Source organism: Bubalus bubalis, chromosome 18 (genome assembly GCF_019923935.1).
Source record: "Bubalus bubalis isolate 160015118507 breed Murrah chromosome 18, NDDB_SH_1, whole genome shotgun sequence".
In the NCBI taxonomy this organism is placed as follows: Eukaryota; Metazoa; Chordata; class Mammalia; order Artiodactyla; family Bovidae; genus Bubalus; species Bubalus bubalis.
This window is the reverse complement of record NC_059174.1, coordinates 58,753,664-58,773,636: the sequence shown is the minus strand read 5'-3', so window position 1 is coordinate 58,773,636 and position 19,973 is coordinate 58,753,664. Positions and strand designations below refer to the sequence as shown.

Below are 19,973 nucleotides of genomic sequence, written 5' to 3'. Positions count from 1 at the left end.
ACCAAAGGGATCAGCTCACCCCTCTTTTTGGGAGGAGCAGGGGCACACACTTCTTTTTCTGTCCCTCCTTACTGCAGCAAGAGTCCCAGTAAAGCCTTTCTTGAAATTCCCCTCTGGTCTCATTTCTATTGATTAAAAAGCCCCAGGATCCAGGTTGAAAACACCTAAGTGTAAGTGTTAGTCACTCAGTCATGTCACACTCTTTGTGACCCCAGGGACTGTACTCTGCCAGGCTTCTCTGTCCATGGAATTCTCTAGGCAAGAATACTGGAGTGGGTTGCCATTCCCTTCTCCAGGGCATCTTTCCAACCAAGGCATAAAATCTGGGTCTTCTGCATTGCTGGCAAATTCTTTATCTTCTGAGCTCCCAGGGAAGTCCTCATTGGTAACCCAGGCAAATATACACACATATTTCTAATGACATATTCAGTTCAGTTCAGTTGCTCAGCCATGTCTGACTCTTTGCCAGCTCATGGACTGCAGCACGCCTGGCTTCCCTGTCCATCATCAACTCCCAGAACTTACTCAAACTCATGTCCATCGCATTGGTGATGCCATCCAACCATCTCACCCTCTGTCATCCCCTTCTCCCACCTTCAATCTTTCCAAGCATCAGGGTTTTTGCCCATGACTCAGTTCTTTTCATCAGGTGGCCAAAGTATTGGAGTTTCAGCTTCAGCATCAATACTTCCAATGAATAGTCAGGAATGATTTCGTTTAGGATTGACTGGTTGGATTTCTTTGCTGTCCAAGGGACTCTCAAGAGTCTTCTCCAACACCACGGTTCAAAAGCATCAATTCTTCGCCACTCAGCTTTCTTTTATATTCCAACTCTCACATCCATACATGACTACTGGAAAAACCATAGCTTTGACTAGACAGACCTTTGTTGGTAAAGTAATGTCTCTGCTTTTTAATATGCTGTCTAGGTTGGTCATAGACATAGCTTTTCTTCCAAGGAGCAAGCGTCTTTTAATTTCATTTGTGCAGTCATCATAAGCAGTGATCTTGGAGCCCCCCAGAATAAAGTCTGTCACTGTTTCCACCGTTTCCCCAGCTATTTGCCATGAAGTGATGGGACCGGATGCCATGATCTTAGTTTTCTGAATGTTGAGTTTTAAGCCACTTTTTCACTGTCTCACTTTCATCAAGAGGATCTTTAGTTCTTCTTCACTTTTTGCTATAAGAATGGTGTCATATGCATATCTGAGGTTATTGATATTTCTCCCAGCAATCTTGATTCCAGCTTGTGCTTCATCCAGCCCAGCATTTCACATAATGTGCTCTGCGTGTAAGTTAGGTAAGCAGGATAATGGTATGCAGCTTTGATGAACTCCTTTCCGAATTTGGAACCAGTCTGTGATTCCATGTCCAGTTCTAACTGTTGCCTCTTGACCTGCATGCAGGTTTCTCAGGAGGCAGGTCAGGTGGTCTGGTAGTCCCAGCTCTTTAAGATTTTTCCACAGTTTGTTGTGATCCACACAGTCAAAGGGTTTGGCATATTCAATAAAGCAGAATTAGAAGTTTTTGTGGAACTCTCTTGCTTTTTTCATGATCCAGTGGATGTTGGCAATTTGATCTCTGGATCCTCTGCCTTTTCTAAATCCAACTTGAACATCTGGAAGTTGACAGTTCACATACTGCTGAAGCCTGGCTTGGAGAACGTTTAGCATCACTTTGCTAGCATGTAAGCTGAGTGCAATTCTGTGGTAGTTTGAACATTCTTTGGCATTGCCTTTCTTTGAGATTGGAATGAAAACTGACCTTTTCCAGTCCTGTGGCCACTGCTGAGTTTTCCAGATTGGCTGTCGTATTGAGTGCAGCACTTCCACAGCATCATCTTTCAGGATTTGAAATAGCTCAGCTGGAATTCCATCACCTCCACTAGCTTTGTTCGTAGTGGTGCTTCCTAAGGCCCACCTGAATTTGCATTCCAGGATGTCTCGCTCTGGGTGAGTGATCACACCATCGTGGTTATCTGGGTCGTGAAGATCTTTATTCTACAGTTCTTCTGTATATTCTTGCCACGTCTTCTTAATATCTTCCACTTCTGTTAGGTCCATACCATTTCTGTCCATTATTGTGCCCATCTTTGCATGAAATGTTCCCTTGGTATCTCTAATTTTGTTGAAGAGATCTCTAGTCTTTCCCATTCTGTTGTTTTCCTCTATTTCTTTGCGTTGATCACTAAGGAAGGTTTTATTATCCCTTCCCATGTAGATGGAGATTTTTGTCCTTTGGGACAGCCTGGATGAATGCAGAGAATATTATGATAATTAGGACAGACAGGGTAACACTGATATTGTATGGGCTTGCTTATATGTGGAGTGTAAAAAAGTGAAACTCACTAGTACCAGACAGTGGGATGGTGGTTATCTGGGGCTGGGAGGTGGGGAGGTTGGGGAGATGTTGGTTGAAGGGTGGTACAGACTTTGAGTTGTAAAATGAATGCATCCTGGGGAGGTGTGTGCAGCACGCTGACCATAGTTAATTCTATTCTGTTACTGCATGCTGGGAATTTGTCAGAAGAGTGTGCATCATCAGTGTTTTCACCACACACAGAACATGGGAATTTGGAGGTGATGGATGTGTTGGTTCGTAGATTGTGATAAATATTTCACAGTGTACACGTGTCACATGATCACATGGTTTATGGAATATGTACACATAACCCTTCTCGTTAGTCTCAGTAAAGCTGGAAAAGAAGAAAGTGGGAGGTAGCCTGGCCTTAATCCTTCACTAGTGATCAACCCAGGCTTCACATGAGATCATGAGGCATTTTGCCCGGGCATGTTTTGTACCCCTCCCCCAAAAAATACATTCCTCAAGATCTCGTGTGGGGTCTCGCCCCAGGAATGTTCACAGGCCGTGGATGATTCCAATCTGGATCCTGCATTGAGCACCAGGGCTCTTAGCATCCACTTCTGAGACTGAGATCAAGTCCTGGGGGAGGGAAGGGTGCTCTGCTCTAAGTGGGGCTGGACCAGGGCCTGCTATGTGACCTGAAGGGGATCGTGGGTTGAGCGGAGGTGTCCTCTGCTTCTGTGTACATAAGGCCTCACCAGGAGCGGGGTGTGATCCGAGGGAAAGTGTGGGAAATTCCCGTGTTGGTCTCTCTGTGGGAGTTGACTGTCCTGTGTGCCTCCTGAGACAGTGGGCACAGAGGACTGTCTGTTCCACAGTGTGAGGGCTTCCCTGTATGTGTGGTTGGGGCTCAGGAAGGGAATGTGTTGACCCTAAGCACTAAACAGCATGTTTTCCACTTTCATGATAGAACTGTGAAGACTCATGGATGAAGAAGCCCAGAAGAGGAAAGAACAGGAGTCAGGCATGGCTCTTTCTCTGGTAGGGTCATATTCTCAGTGGATTCTCACACTGCCTTCCTGAAATGCCCTTCTCTGGACTTGGTAATCATGTCTGACTCTGAAGTATCCTGTCTGACTCCTGTACATGCACACTCACCCAGGGCCTTCCCTCAGGGCCTGGTGTCTCCACTTAGATCCCATCTCCCCATGACCTGGTGACCTGGACCTTGTGAGGAGGCTCCCCTGGGTGCCGTCCTGGGCAGAGCTTCTTACTCATGGGTTGGAGACGGGGTCTCAGTGCTGTTGAGCAGCAGGGGTTGCTTAAGGCCCATGTGGATACGCTGTCTGCTCTCTTTCAATCAGGGTAAAGAAGCTGTAGGTGGACCTCAGGTATTAACATGTACAGTACATGGTAAAATCTGCCAAAGAGGCCAATGAGGGGAAATCAGTTCTGACTTTTTATAGTACATTTAAAACTAAATGAGCACCTCCTTGAAAACTTAAGTGTTTGGGAATGGAATGGAACATTCAGAAATGAATGTCAGGGCTTTGGAGTGTTTCGTAATTTAAACTGTGAAATCGGGCTTACTAATTTTTTTTTTTCTTTCTTTTTTGACCACATGATTCAGCTTCCAGGGTCTTAGTTCGCTGAGTAGGGATCAAACCTGAAACCCTGCAGTGGAAGTGAGAGATCTTAAGCACTGGACCATGAGGGAATTTTCCAACTTTAGTAATCTTGATTCAGTATTTTCTTAGTGGAACAAAATTATAAATTTTGGAGTTTGTTAATAAGTACATACCTAAAATTAATGATACAAATCACATTATTATTTTAAAAATATATTTATTTCCTGTACTCTGACTTCATTGCCTCAGTGTCTTTTCCCTTGTTCTAGAGAGCAGTGACCACTCTGGCTGCGGTGGGCACACTTCCCATTGTGGTGGCTTCTCTTGTCTTGCAGCCCAGGCTCTAGAGTGCGCTGGCTTCAGTAGTTTCACCTCCTGAGCTCTACAGCTCTGGCTCAGGAATTGAGGTTCACGGGCTTAGTTGCCCCTCAGCATGTGGGATCTTAATGGGCCAGGCAACAACCTGTGTTTCTTATATTGGTCAGTGGACTCTTTATCACTGAGCCACCGGGGACGCCGTCATATTATTTTTAAATACAGGTATTTTATACAGATTGGTGTTAAAGTATTTTCTGTATTATTTTCTGCTTGTACTACTTTTTATGTTTTTAATAGTATAAGATAATGTTGAAGACTCCCCTGGTGATAAAGTGGATAGCAATGTGTCTGCCAATGTAGGGGACACGGGTTCCATCCCAATTCCTGGAAGATGCCGCAGAGCAACTAAGCCCATGCCCAACAACTGCTGTGGCTGTGCTCTGGAGCCCAGAATCCTTAACTACTGAAGCCCGCATGCTTGAGCTTGTCTTCCGAAACAAGGGAGGCCACTGCAATGAGAAGCCTGGGCCCTGCAGCCACAACTCCATGCAGTGCAGTCACAGGTAGAGACAGCTGGGTCACAGCAACGAAGGCCCAGCGTAACCAAACCAGATAAGCTGTAAAAAGGAAATAGAACGTTAACAAACTTACTGAATCAAACTTACATTTGACTCACTTTTAATGTGCTAAAGATGCCAAAATGTAGGAGAAGGGAATGGCTGCCCACTCCAGTTTTCTTGCCTGGAGAATCCCATGGACAGAGGACCCTGGCAGGCTATACTGTCCATGGAGTCCCATAGAGTCTGACATGACTGAGCCAACTGAACAACAACCTCCTCACATAGCAGAGTGAGTGCTGAAAAACAAACCTAAACCTCTAACTTTCCTCCTGCAGATTCTTAAGTCATGTCCAGTTGCTTCTGAAATAACGTCCTCAATTTATACGCCTTGCAGAAATCAGCCTCTACCTGGCATTACCCCGTCTTCATTCCCACGTTGCAGTCACACTGGCTGGTTTTCTGTTCAGTAAATATCTTCCCGTGTCAGAGCACTCAGGCTCTTCTCTCTGCTTACAAAACTCTTCCAGTTCCCACCTTGCCAATCCTAAGTGTTTCTTCCTCACAGACACCTTGTCTGACTTTTCGATGTAGGTCAAGACATTCTGCTGAATCTTCACTTAGCACCAGGCCTGTTTCAGAGCACATATAAAAATAGTGATGTTAAGATTATGGATGTAATTGGCTGGCTGGCTGCTGGATGGTAAGCTCCGTCGTGTTCACTGCGGTACTCCCAGTTAGGGACACAGAGTTGATACTCCCTAAGTTTTGATTGAACGAAAGAAAAAAATAAAGACAATTCTTCTTGTTTCAATCAATTGTGTGTTTCCATGTGCATGCATGAGTGCATGGATATGTAACTCCATGATTTTATTACAAAACCATCTCATAAATATGGTTTATGCTTAGAGCAGTTGCAGTTGTATCTTAAGTGTGTATTCCATGGCCTTTAATATTTTCTACCTCACCATATGAATAATGTAAATAGTAGTCAGATTATTGACATTGTGTGGGTTGTGGGGTAGAGGGGGTGATCCTGTACAGTGACTATTCATGCTGTTCCATTGCCCTTCAGCTCCCTTGAACTTGTTTCAGGTATTCTCAGGGAACTCTCTGGGGATTGTCTTTTATACTGTTACTTAACTCTTTGATTCCTTAGGTTCAGTTGTCTCTCCCAACCACCTGAGCTCAGGTGCTGTTGCCTCATTTCTTAACTGTTTGATCAGAGCTACTTATTAGAGTGACAGAGTTTTCTCCCCAGTAAGATGGACACAGATCTTTCTCTACTGTTGCTGTTATGTTGATGACCAGTTCATGTGGGTAAAGTCTTTAGACTAATGCTTAGTGTGTATGAAGTGTTGAGACACCTCTCGTGAGTGTGATGATGACATCCTCATCACACTGTGTTCTTTTAAAGCCACTGTGGACTTTGTCCTCTCTGAAGACAGCAGTCTTGCTGTATCATCTAGATAGTGAATGTCACTCAGTGTGTTGAACGTAACACTTCTGCATCAACGACCCACTGTTGATTGTAATCTGTATATTTTTCATGTCTTGTCCACACCCATGATGAATTCATGTTGATTGGAAGATATCATCATCTTAGAAAAAACAGGAAACTAAATTAGAGAGCAACAATTTGCTCCATATAGATTTGCATGGATCTATCAGAATATTACTTCAGCTGAATTGACCACACTTGTCTCATCTCTTCTCCTTTTCTGTGAAAATAATAACCCTCCTCAGGGCCCGTTGGTGACATGTGTTTTCATTTCAGGCACAGTTGACCTCCAAGGATGTGTTCATAGATTTCACTCCCGAGGAGTGGGACTGTCTGGACCCTGTCCAGAGGACCTTCTACAAGGACATGATGGTGGAGACCCTCAGGAACCTGCTGTCTGTGGGTGAGGATCACTTCCCTCTGAAGTAGGGATCTACTTTGGGGTATCTCTGCATTTTCCCTCACTGTGTCTTGGGAGCCGTGTTTTTCTTGACTGAGCTGAAAATGTTGTTCACTCAGACAAGTAAGGCTTTGTGATTGGCATCGGGAGTTCAGACTTGTCTTTCCCTTTGATGACCTGCCCACTGTGTGATACACAAGGAGTTTTTCCAGAGCTTGAGTGTTTATAAAGCTGATTTCAAACTTTGAAATATCCAGATGCCTATTTATACCCCTGTGTTCTTGGTTCAGTAACTCTTGGAAAGGAACTAGATACCTGATACATACTATACTGTATATTATTCTGTTCCCTGTGCATTCAGAAGGAGGCAAATAGTAAAGTAATTTGTGAAATATTTTTCTGTCCATCATAATGTCCTCATTTCTTGACTGACAAAAGATCTGGGATTTTCCACCTGCCAATGCAGGAGACACAGGTTTGATCCCTGATCTGGAAGATCCCACGTCACAGAGCAGCTAAGCCTGTGGGCCAGAACTACTAAAGCAGCATTCTAGACCTGTAAGCTGCCATTACTGAGCCCACATGGGAGAACTACTGAAGCCCATGGACTCAGGAGAAGCCAAAGCAAATGAGAAGCCCAAACACTGCAACTGGAGAGTAGCCCCTACTTGCCCAACTTGGGAAAAGTCCAAGCAGCAAGGATCACTCACTCGAACCAAAATAAATGAATAAACAAAATTATTAAAGATAGCAAATACATTTATTTTTTAAAAAGAAAGTTTGGATTCTGGAAGAAGCCAAGTATATGACATTTCTTCTGAGCAGGAATTTCTGATTCTGACCTGAATCATAACTCTATTTTTATAGCACGAGAAAGATCCATGGATTGTGGAGAATGAGGTGCTAATAGCAGAAAACCAGATTAATGGGAAAGGATCAACAGTGTGATTTCAGGTCAGCTGTCACAAGGACAGAGAGGAAGCCACACAATTCATCGTGTTTGGGAAACTCTTGAAGTGCGAGAGTTCTATGAGAAGACAGATATTTAGTGTTTATGAACTCTCACAGGAGATTTTTCTTCTCTTCAACTTCCTGCTCTGTTCTTTGATGTGTGAAATGTACATCACCCTCCAGTGGTGCTTTACAGTGATGCCCACAGAGACAAAGACAAGGCCTTTTGGTTTTGTTTGTTTGTTTGTTTTGGCTGTACTGGGTCTATTTCCTGTATGGCCATTTCTCTATTTGAGACAAGTGGGGGCTACTCTCTGCTTGCAGAGTGCATGGCTTCTCATCGTGGTGGCTTCTTTTGTTGTGGAGCACCGGCTCTAGGCACACGCACTTCAGTAGTTTCACTACACAGGCTCAGTATCTGTCCTTGATCAGCTTAGTTGCTCCTTGGCATGTGAGATCTTCCCAGAACAAGGATTGAACCCATGTCTCCCACATCGGCAAGCTAACTTATTACCATGTGGCCACCAGGGTGTTAGGGAAATTAAATAAATAGTCCTGTTTAGGCTTCAAGACAAAGCAGTGCATTCCTCTGTGCTTGCCTCCAACCTCCCTGGACACACCCTGACTGTGAGTACCATGACTGCCTACTGTGAGTTCAAGGCTTGCAGCAACATAGATAAGTTAGGACACAAATCTTGAGATTGTTCACCCTTGAGATTGTTTAAAGAGGCTCTGAACAACCCAGCCCCAGGCTTAGGAACATCCAAGTTTCATAAGACAAAACAAACAGCATTAAGATGAAACCAGAGCTTCTGTTTGCTCACAGATTGATGATATTGGTTTGCATCCTGGGATGATAAGCAGGAACCCTGAACTGCAATGTTAAAGCCTCACCCATGGAGTGGACAGGCTGCCTGGGACCTTTATCCAGTTGAGACTCCAGATGTGCTGTGTCCTGGGACTTCCCAGGGCTGTTCCAGTCTGGATGTTGGTCAGAAGCCAATTTGGTGATTGTCAGGAGTTGCGTTAGGCATTACTGACAAAATGGAGGCACAGCCCCAACCTCCTCTCTTTGTCCCGCAGGCACGGAGCTGGGGTGAAGGAGTTAGGCCTTATGATTCTGACTTGTTTTTTCCTCTCCTCGACTGAGTTGACTGAGAAGAATATTAAGGTGCTTATTGTTCTTGAGAGGAGCATGAGAAGGCACAAAGCCTTCTGCAGCTGTGCTCAGAGAATAATTCATAAAATTAATCATTGACATTTGTTCAAGGACTTTTACAAAAGAGTGTTCCAGAATAGTCCACAGCCATGGGAGGGATTGCTATTTGAAGCCTATTTGTGAGGGAAATGTTTATGGAAAAGGAGTTTGCTGAATTTAGCGCTTAGGAATAATTAAAATAGTTGGAAGTTAAAGATTTAAGGAATGTTGTAATGTTAGCGTATTTTACTGTATCTTATAGAGGTTAGAAACTTTAGAGATATTAATAGCTAGAAGCCCTTTTTAAGAGATAGTGAGCTCAGAATACTAGGGGCAAACAGGATTTAGAAAGATAAGAAATAAGCTGAGATTTGTGGTATGCAGCCCAGACTTAAGCACGAGTTACAATGTAATCACGAGTTAAAGCAAACACTATTCTGAGAGAACCGCTGGAGCAGAAACTCTATTTGAAGGGCAACGGTGATTTATGGAGACAATAAATCTGGGTGAGGGGAAATTGAAGATGTCAAACCTCTGACCTAATGCTTTTGTTAAAGTATAAAAAGAATCTTAAGCTTGAAATAAAGTTACGCAGTCCAAGAAAATTGAGAGGCTGTGTCGTTACTCGCTGACACCGCCCCTCCCTTCTGGTTGAATCCCTGGCTGCTGGAGCTGGACTCCTGCAGGTGATGTATCCTCTGCTTTTTTTATTTCCTTGTCTTTTCAGTTCAGTTCAGTTGCTCAGTCATGTCCAACTCTTTGCAACCCCATGAACTGCAGCACTCCAGGCTACCCTGTCCATCACCAATTTCCGGAGCTTATCCAAACTCATGTCCATTGAGTCGGTGATTCCATCCAACCATCCCATCCTCTGTCCTCACTTTCTCCTCCTGCCCTCAATCTTTCCCAGCATCAGGGTCTTTTCAAATGAGTCAGCTCTTCGCATCAGGTGGCCAAAGTACTGGAGCTTCAGCTTCAACATCAGTCCTTCCAATGAACACCCAGGAATGATCTCCTTTAGGATGGACTGGTTGGATTAGTATATTGAAAGTCAGCTAGATAATTCTCTAATAAATATTGGAATATTTATTTGTATAGAATGAGTGGCATATTTTCTTAATAAATCCTTGGAACCTGAGACAAAAGTGAAAACTTTTGGCAAGGCATTAATTGGCGCTGTGAGCAGGATTTGTGAGACAAAACATCACTCTTTAGGATTCAAGAGATTAAGGTTGATGAGATTTTTATTCCCAGATGGTAAGATTCACCTTATTACTCATTAGCTAATACATGGGACATCTTCTCTGGATTATGTGAGAATTGGAACCATAAATTAAACAGGGCTTTCAGTACATCATGAGAAATGCTGGGCTGGAAAAAGCACAAGCTGGAATCAAGATTGCTGGGAGAAATATCAATAACCTCAGATATGCAGATGACACCACCTTTATGGCAGAAAGTGAAGAGGAACTAAAAAGCCTCTTAATGAAGGTGAAAGAGGAGAGTGAAAAAGTTGGCTTAAAGCTCAACATTCAGAAAACAAAGATCATGACATCTGGTCCCATCCCTTCATGGGAAATAGATGGGGAAACAGTGGAAAGAGTGTCTGACTTCATTTTTTTGGGCTCCAAAATCACTGCAGGTGGTGATTGCAGCTATGAAATTAAAAGGCACTTACTCCTTGGAAGAAAAGTTATGACCAACCTAGATAGCATATTCAAAAGCAGAGACATTACTTTGCCAACAAAGGTCTGTCTAGTCAAGGCTATGGTTTTTCCAGTGGTCATGTATGGATGTGAGAGTTGGACTGTGAAAAAGGCTGAGCGCCGAAGAATTGATGCTTTTGAACTGTGGTGTTGGAGAAGACTCGTGAGAGTCCCTTGGACTGCAAGGAGATCCAACCAGTCCATTCTGAAGGAGATCAGCCCTGGGATTTCTTTGGAAGGAATGATGCTGAAGCTGAAACTCCAGTATTTTGGCTACCTCATGCGAAGAGTTGACTCATTGGAAAAAGACTCTGATGCTGGGAGGGATTGGGGGCAGGAGGAAAAGGGGACAACAGAGGATGAGATGGCTGGATGGCATCACTGACTCGATGGACGTGAGTCTGAGTGAACTCCGGGAGTTGGTGATGGACAGGGAGGCCTGGCATGCTGCGATTCATGGGATCGCAAAGAGTCGGACACGACTGAGAGACTGAAGTGAAATGAACTGAATCCTTAAAAGTTACTTAATGTTCATGACTATTGCCCCTTGAGAAAGGATAAGAATCTGCCCTTCTGGATGAGAGTCTGGATCCTCCTCTCTCGTACCGTGAGGTACATAAAGAGAACTTAAAATTGTCTTAGAGAAGTTACTGGAAAAATAATTATGCGATTAGTGAGGATGTTTGTCCATATTACAGTGTCAAAATTATAAATTGGCTGATCAAATCCTCACTTTTTAAGTCGACTCTCTATTGAGCTGGCCCACAGCTCCAGTAGTGACCCCACTGCCCTTTCTCTCTCCATGCTTTGTTCTGTTGTGTCCTTAAACCCTTCCCAACCCCTCTGTCTCCCTCTCCATCAGCTGGTCCCCTTCTAACTTCCACTGTCTCTTAGGGGGGAGGATGAGTCCAGCTTCCTCCACTCCTGCCCCCCACTCTAGGAAATGTCTCTACCCCTTCAGATTCTTCTGAACAATCTAAGACCCCCATTTCCCCAGAGGGACAATCCAAGATTTTTATCACCCCATCTGCCCTTGTTTTCACAGTCAATTTGAGCACTATTTGATCTGTATTTTAGCTACAAAACTATGACTATAGAAAGGAAAGATAAGTTATTTGACATAGGATAGCTGTGATATTCTCTAGACTCTGGAGAAAGCTGGTTAAAATGATTTTTTTTTTCTCTTTGAATGTGCACAACCAGTTCTTTTTGCGTATGGATAAAAGCAACTAACTCATTGAGACAGCTAGCCTAGGAAAAAAGCTTGAAGTTAACTTTTACCAGGGCATCCCAGATGACTCTAATGGTACAGAACATGCCTGCACGTGTGGGAAAGGTGGGTTTAATCCCTGGGTTAGGAAGATCCCCTGGAGGAGGGAATAGCAACCCACCAGAGTGTTCTTTCCTGGAGAGTCCTATGGAAAGAGCAGCCTGGCGGGATACAGTCCATGGGATCGAAGATAGTCAGGCGTGACTGAAGCAGCTTAGCACAGCATGTGACTTTTACCAAGTCCTTGATACATAACCCACTTTCCCTCAGGCCTTAACCTTGGGCAAATTAGAATTTCAATCCAAGGGGAAAGAAAAAGGTCAAAGAGACATTTTAAATCTCAAGCAGAAAACTATGGTCTCTGTCTGTCCATATGTGTGTCTGGATTTATGCATGTCTCACTGTGTGTCTTTGTTTTTGGATAATATTGTGAGGTTAGTTTGTAAGTGAGATCTAATTCAGTTGGCTTTAAAAAAGAAAAAGTAAGCACTTACAAATCAAACGCTTATGAGAAATTAACCTAAATGAATTTCAGATGCTCATGAACTGGGAAATATTCAACATTAAATATCTAGTAAAAACGTTTGTTTGCTCATCTAAGTAAGACATGAGTTGAGTCATCAAATTGTGTAATGCTTTTATTGTATTACACTGATTACTGAGAGTTCAATCCCTGCATCAGAAAGATCCCTGGAGAAGTAAATGGCAACCCACTTCAGTATTCTTGCCTGGAGAATACCATGGAGGAGCTGGCAGGCTACAATCCATGGGTTTGCCAAGAGTCGTACATGCCTGAAGCGACTTAGCACACACATAGGCACTGATTAATGGTAATTTCCTCTCATAGAGAAACTAGAGAGATTTTGGATTATTAATATGTGTGCTGCTACTCTGAGATGTTCTCCATAAGAAGCAAATGTTTTTAGAAGTTATAACTGGTGTTTATAGCCACCATTTTACAAAATGCTAATATAAAGGACAGTTCATGGTTGCTTAAGGAAAGTAGGATCTGTGTTTTTAGTAACAAAAGGTATGAACAATGAAATTGATTTGGGATGTTCATAGCAGTGAGTGGGAGCGAGCAGAAGCTGGAAGCAAGTTCTTAATTTCCCAGATCGGGACTCCTAACCCCTGGACCACAGGAGCCAACATTTAGGGCTAAGGTCCCTAGTGTGGCCTGCCTAGTCAAGAACAAATTCAGATGATGAAGCAGAAGATAGAGAGTAAAGGAAAAAGTTTCTTGAAAGGAAAAGTACATGCGGCAAGGCACATGGGCAACCTGAGAGAAAGAGAGAGATGCCTTTGGGAAGTGTAAATTCTTTACAAAGGTGTGGTTTTCCAGGTCTTCATCTTCCCTCAGGCCAATCACCTTGTTTATTCTCCCTGGTTAATTTGTCTCAGGACCCTCCGTGGAGTGTGCATGCATACCTTAGCCAAATTGGATCTCAAAGTGGAGGCTTCTGGGAGGAGCAAGACTCATGATGGCCTGGAATTATCCTGTGAGTTTTGACTCCAAGCAGCCTTTCTGGGCATGTGTAGTGTCTCCCTTAACAAACAGGGTTTTTTCCTTTCTTCGTCCTTGCCATAATTATTCCCTGAGATTAGAGAATGACTATCTATTTACCCTGTTTTTGTTGGGTGTAAATTCCTAAACTGGAGCCCATGAATCTCTTATCTCAGAGAATGCAAAGGGGAAGATCACATATTCTAGACATTTAACATGGAGCCCATCAGGCTCCTACCAGAAAATTACATTTTATTAGGGAGAAAGAAAGTAGGTGTGACTTACAGGTGGCTGTTTCTAAATGAAGAAAATGATTTAATTAGGGAAAAAAAAAAAAAGAGAGATTTTATGCAAAGTGGACCTCCAAGAAAAGAGGTCCCAAAAGGCAGTCTTTATATAATCTGTAACAATCTGTCATTTGACTCCTATCAATGTTTTTGCTTGACTATGGGAAGCATGTGATGAGGTGTTTCAAAGGGATCTATTTCCTCTTTGTCCCCCTTCTGTGCTGGATTCCATAGGATGCCTGCTTTTTGCTCCGTGTAGAACAGCGCTGACACCTCCAGAGATTATTTCGGACCCAGGCTGATTCTCTTCCTATTTGCTGCACTTGGGAGACCTCATTGGAAGAAGGGAAAGACTAGCAGCTCTTTGATTGCATTTGGTGTCTCAGATCCTACACAGAGCTGCCTTCAACCTGTCTTCCTGTTCAGAGCCCTCAGCTGTTCCTGTTGTTACTTCTTTTGCCACACCCTTCAGGGGTATGTTTAACAGGAATGTGATTTGGATCTTCTGTGATTGTAACTCAGGAAACCTGTAAGGACAGTGGATATTGAGGTCCTCTCTTAGACAGGACCTTAATTGATATCTTGTTGGTACCTTGGAAACGATTTCCAAGAGGGATGGCTGAGTAACACAATTACACAGGTCAGTTCTTGTGTCTGATCTGAAGTTTCCGTTTTACACTCCTGGAGTTCATGGTAACTTTTTGTCCTCTGTTCTGCCCAAGTGAGCCCTGGTGGTTCAGAGCATGTGTGAATCTGTAAGTCTCGATTTCAGTCCTGCTTTTGCTCATTTACTTTCATGTTCCATGGAGTTGTGTACAGGAACCCTGTGAATCCACTACCTTTATTTGTAAAATTGAGGTAATTAGTGCTGTTATGTGGCATAGAATGTTGCCTGTTTTACAGAAAAGGTCAGAAGTTACTGTTTTTTTGGTGTTGTTGTTGTTTGCTGTGCCATGTGGCAGGTGGTATCTTAGTTCCCCATTCCTGGATGGAATCTGTGCCCCCTCCAGTGTATGTGCATAGTCCTAACGACTGGACCACCAGGGAATTTGCCTGAAAGATTACTTTTGCTTAAAGAATATATTTACTTCCTGTCTTGCTTATTGTGACATCTCTTTGTCTACTTTACATCTTGTATGTTTTTATTTTACTTTTCATTTTTATGAGTGTTGTCTCTGACTCCGGTTAATAAGTTTTCAAATAATATTGGTTTTCTTCATACCAATACATTACATTTTTAAAATGTATTTTATTTTTGGTTGCTCTGGGTCTTTGTTGCTTCAGGGCTTTTTTCTACTTGTGGCAAGCAAGGGCTACTCTACTTGCAGTGCATGGACTTCTCATTCTAATGCCTTCTTTTGTCACAGTGTATGGGCTCTATGTCTGTGCACAGTAGTTGTGACTCCCGAACTCTGGAACATGGAGTTGTGGCCTACAGGCTTAGTTTCTCCAAGGTATGTGGGAACTTCCCAGATGAGGGATCAAACTCTTGTACATTAAGTACCAGGTGAATTCTTTACCTCTGAGCCAGAAGGGAAACCCCAAAGCTTGTTCCTTGACATGTATCTTGGAACCAATGAACTGGGCAAGTTAAAGTTACTGTATAGATAGGGAATTGCTGTACTGAATGACTGTTCTTTAAGTAGACAATGTTTCATTTATTAATATTTTGTTATTTAAAGGTGATCGTCTTCATGTATTACACAATGTAACGGACATGAACCACTTGTCAATGTCATGAAATGCCTATAGGTCTATCTACTGATAGATTTATAAGAGGTATTTAGAAAAGTTTTCTTTTTCTTTTTTTCCCTTTATTGTAGGGGATTTCGTGAACAATTGTCAACTGCTATTTATGTTTTCCATTACTCGTTAAAGTGCTTCTTTTCGATTATTTACCATTGCAGTGTATTGCCTGTTAATGAATGCTTGTTCAGCTGATCGTTCTGTCTGACTCTTTGAGATCTCATGGACAGTAGCCTGCTAAGCTCATCATCCATGGTATTTTTTTCAGGCAAGAATAGTTCAGTGGGTGCCATTTCCTCCTCCAGGGGATCTTCCCCACCAAGGGATTGAAGCTCCCTATCCTATGTCTCCTGCATTGGCAGGCTAATTCTTTACCACCAAGTCACCTATGTAGCCCTGTCTGTTCTTTACCATTTACCTATGTATAAGTATGCATAAAGTGTATACAATATGCTAAAAAATTATCCTCAATTATGAGACAGCAGTGTGTTTACTACCAAGTAGAATGAGTTTAGAAGTCATGGTGCAAAAATACCCTTTTCTTTGAGAACTGACATGAGTTTAGAAAAAATTAATATGTTCTGACTGTATCTTTGAAGCTAGGCTACCCTAAAATTAATTTGGATTACATGTGATTGCTCTTTCATTTTTAAAGAGTTCTATTTATTTAGCTTTTCAAATATTTTTAGGATCATCATTGGGAACATGTGTAATCCTGTTCAGCATGAATATGCATTTTGGTATAATACCATGTATTCAGCATGAAACAATTTATTTATGAATTATAATTGATAGAATGCATATGGTTTTTATATTTTGTAGATGTGTCTCAAATATGTATGATCAAGAAATTACAGGCAAAAGGAAACAGTGGTAAAGAAGAAAGTTTTCAAAGAGTGATGTTTGGAAGAGCTGAAAGCCATGAAATCAAAGATTTTTTCCTCAGGAAGGTACAAGAAAATGTGCATGATTTTGAGTGTCTGTGGACAGTTGATGAAAGAAATGACAGAGGAAGGTCTATATCCCATAACAACAGTCTCACCAATAGAAGAGATCATGATAGTAGAAATGATGCAGGAAATACGCCTGTTGAAAGGCATGGATCAAACTTTCAGGATCAGTTGCAGATACTTGAATCTGAAGGGACAGTTTCTAAATGTAGTCAGGTTGTGGTGAATAGCAACAGTAGCACCTCAGGTTTACCACCTCAGAGAACTTGTAGTGTCCGTAAAGGCAATTCTCATAAACATGAGAGTGGTGTTATACATCCCTCAGAACTGGCACCAGACCAGGAGGCACACAAGAAAAACACTTACAGTTGTAATGAGTGTAACATAACTTTTCTTCAGGACTCAGAACTCACTAGACATCAAAGAATCCATACAGGAAGAAAAGCATATAAATGTAACATATGTTGTCAGGCTTTTAATGATAAATCGACCCTTATAGTTCATCAGAGAAATCATACTGGAGAGAAACCATATAAATGTGATGTATGTGGCCACTGCTTTAAACAGCATACCCAACTTCAATATCATCGGCGAGTTCATACTGGAGAGAAACCATATAAATGTAATGTTTGTGGAAAGGCCTTTAGTCGAAAAGCAATGCGTACAATTCATCAGACCCTTCATACTGGAGAGAAACCATATACATGTGAAGTATGTGGCCATGGCTATACTCGAAGCACATATCTTGCAATTCATCAGAGGGTTCATACTGGAGACAAACCATATAAATGTGATGTGTGTGGAAAGGCCTTTACTGTAAGTGGAAACCTTATATCTCGTCGGAAAGTTCATACCAGAGAGAAACCATATAAGTGTGACGTATGTGGCAAGGCCATTAGTGTAAATGGAAGACTTAAATCTCATTGGAATATTCATACTGGAGAGAAACCATATAAATGTAATGTATGTGGTAAGGCCTTTTGTGTAAATGGAAGCCTTACGTCTCATCGGAAAGTTCATACCGTAGGGAAACCATATGAATGTGATGTATGTGGTAAGGCCTTTAGTGTAAATGGAAAATTTAAATCTCATCAAAATATTCATACTGGAGAGAAACCATACAAATGTGATGTATGTGGTAAGGCCTTTCGTGTAAATGGAGGCCTTACATCTCATCAGAAAATTCATACCGGAGAGAAACCATATAAATGTGATGTATGTGGTAAGGCTTTTAGTGTAAATGGAAGACTTAAATCTCATCGGAATATTCATACAGGAGAGAAACCATATAAATGTGATGTATGTGGTAAGGCCTTTCGTGTAAATGGAGGCCTTACATCTCATCGGAAAATACATACTGGAGAGAAACCATATAAATGTGATGTATGTGGCAAGGCCTTTAGTTTCAATGCAAGCCTTGCAGTTCATCAGAGAATTCATACTGGAGAGAAACCATATAAGTGTTTTTTGTGTTGAAAGGCCTTTAGACAAGCTGCATCCTTTGCGGTTCATCAAAGAATTCATTCTGGAGAGAAACTGAGAGGGTAACATGCAGGAAGGACAGGGGTCTCCAAACAGAGGAAATAGGCTGCAAGTGTCTCTTAAAAATCTGTGTTGCTCTAATGACACCTGGTTCCACCTGAACTTAACTTTTCTCTAACCTCGAGCTAAACCTTGAGCATTTTTCTTATGGAAATGTTTTTCTTAAGCTATGTTAATGAAACTATGTAATTGCTTTGGAATTGGCCTTTCTTCAGAATGATTCTTCCTAAGACTATCATCAGATTTGACTATCATCAAACCATGGGCTGATGATAGCTCAACAAAACAGTATTCATATCGGTTGTTTTATGGCTGGGGGATGACACGTCTCTTGCCATCCTATCTCAAAAATGCATATTGTGGGAGAGGGGCCTGCTGAAACTCCCTCAGCCTCGAGGTGTCTCTCTTATCTGATGAATAACTTTCTAACCGACATAAAACAGCTTGCTAAAACTAGCAGGGGGGCGCTCTCCATCCCCCTTCTGATGTCTATGTCAGAAGCTTTCTCTGTCCCTTTTTCACTTTAATAAAACTCTGCTTCACAAAAGCTCTTGATTGATCAACCCTGGTCCCTGGTCCCAAAGCTAAATCTTCGGAGATCACGAATCCCACACTATTCATGATAAGTTATCAAAACCTTACAAATTAAGAATTGTGACAAAGGTTTTAGTGCACAGCCAGCCTTAACTCACCATCAGGCAGTTCATCCAGGAGAGAAAGCATAGAAATGTGATGTATGGCTGGTGCTTGAAATGACCATCATAGGAAGCATCAGATTAAGTCATAGTGGAGAAAAACGTTACGAATGGAACAACTGTGAGAAACAGTGCAAATGTAATGAGTGTGGCAAAGCCTTTAGTTAGAATTCAGGCCTTCTAATTCATCAGAGTATTCATACTGGATAGAAAACATACAAATGAAATGAATGTGGCAAAGCTTATGTTCAGCCTTAACTGACCATTAGGCAGTTCATACAGGAGAGAAACTGAAAAGGAAAAGTTAAAATTTTACCTCCTTCTCCTTCTGCCTCTGTAACTCAGCTTGCTTCTTGCAAACTCTAAAGCACGTAGATCTCAGAAAGTGGGAACTCACAATACTAGTAACTGGAGCTTATCCCATTCACCCTTGTTTGGTGAATGGGATTCTCCGAATATGAACTGGACTTCACATTCCAGGATGTCTGGCTCCAGGTCAGTGATCACACCATTGTGATTATCTGGGTCGTGAAGATCTTTTCTGTACAGTTCTTCTGTGTATTCTTGCCGCTTCTTCTTAATATCTTCTGCTTCTGTTAGGTCCTTATGATTTCTGTCCTTTATCGAGCCCATCTTTGCATGAAATATTCCCTTGGTATCTCTAATTTTCTTGAAGAGATCTCTAGTCTTTCCCATTCTGTTGTTTTCCTCTATTTCTTTGCAATGATCGTCGAGGAAGGCTTTCTTATCTCTTCTTGCTATTCTTTGGAACTCTGCATTCAGATGCTTATATCTTTCCTTTTCTCCTTTGCTTTTCGCTTCTCTTTTCACAGCTATTTGTAAGGCCTCCCCAGACAGCCATTTTGCCTTTTTGAATTTCTTTTCCATAGGGATGGTCTTGATCCCTGTCTCCTGTACAATGTCATGAACCTCATTCCATAGTTCATCAGGCACTCTTATCTATCAGATCTAGGCCCTTAAATCTATTTCTCACTTCCAGTGTATAATCATAAGGGATTTGATTTAGGTCATACCTGAATGGTGTCGTGGTTTTCCCTACTTTCTTCAGTTCAAGTCTGAATTTGGCAATAAGGAGTTCATGGTCTGAGCCACAGTCAGCTCCTGGTCTTGTTTTTGCTGACTGTATAGAGCTTCTCCATCTTTGGCTGCAAAGAATATATTCAATCTGATTTCGGTGTTGACCATCTGGTGATGTCCATGTATAGAGTCTTCTCTTGTGTTGTTGGAAGAGGGTGTTTGTTATGATCAGTGCATTTTCTTGGCAAAACTCTATCAGTCTTTGCCCTGCTTCATTCCATATTCCAAGGCCGAATTTGCCTGTTACTCCAGGTGTTTCTTGACTTCCTACTTTTGCATTCGAATCTCCTATAATGAAAAGGACATCTTTTTTGGGTG

At 42.1% G+C, this 19,973-nt stretch overlaps 2 protein-coding genes across 2 annotated transcripts in view; both read left to right on the top strand.

Annotated features, from left to right (window-relative positions):
* The first annotated feature begins 3,084 nt into the window (after nucleotides 1-3,084).
* LOC102415868 (zinc finger protein 665-like) overlaps nucleotides 3,085-19,973 on the top strand; it is a 323,254-nt gene continuing 306,365 nt past the window's right edge. The window contains exon 1 of the mRNA XM_045163360.1: nucleotides 3,085-3,345. Within this exon, the coding sequence (XP_045019295.1) occupies nucleotides 3,289-3,345 (57 nt within the window). The 5' untranslated portion in view covers nucleotides 3,085-3,288. The remainder of the gene's footprint in view (nucleotides 3,346-19,973) is intronic.
* On the top strand, nucleotides 4,069-18,409 carry LOC102409355 (zinc finger protein 347). The gene is made up of 2 exons (XM_044931576.2): nucleotides 4,069-6,711; nucleotides 16,193-18,409. Exons 1-2 carry the CDS (start codon nucleotides 6,675-6,677, stop codon nucleotides 17,794-17,796), a joined length of 1,641 nt encoding a protein of 546 aa, XP_044787511.2. The 5' UTR covers nucleotides 4,069-6,674; the 3' UTR covers nucleotides 17,797-18,409.

Excerpts from the sequence above, each read along its gene's own strand:
- LOC102409355 (XM_044931576.2), top strand. The coding sequence starts at position 6,675 with ATGATGGTGGAGACCCTCAGGAACCTGCTGTCTGTGG. Across the intron at positions 6,712-16,192 it reads CAGGAACCTGCTGTCTGTGG|ATGTGTCTCAAATATGTATG; the intron begins GTGAGGATCACT and ends TATATTTTGTAG.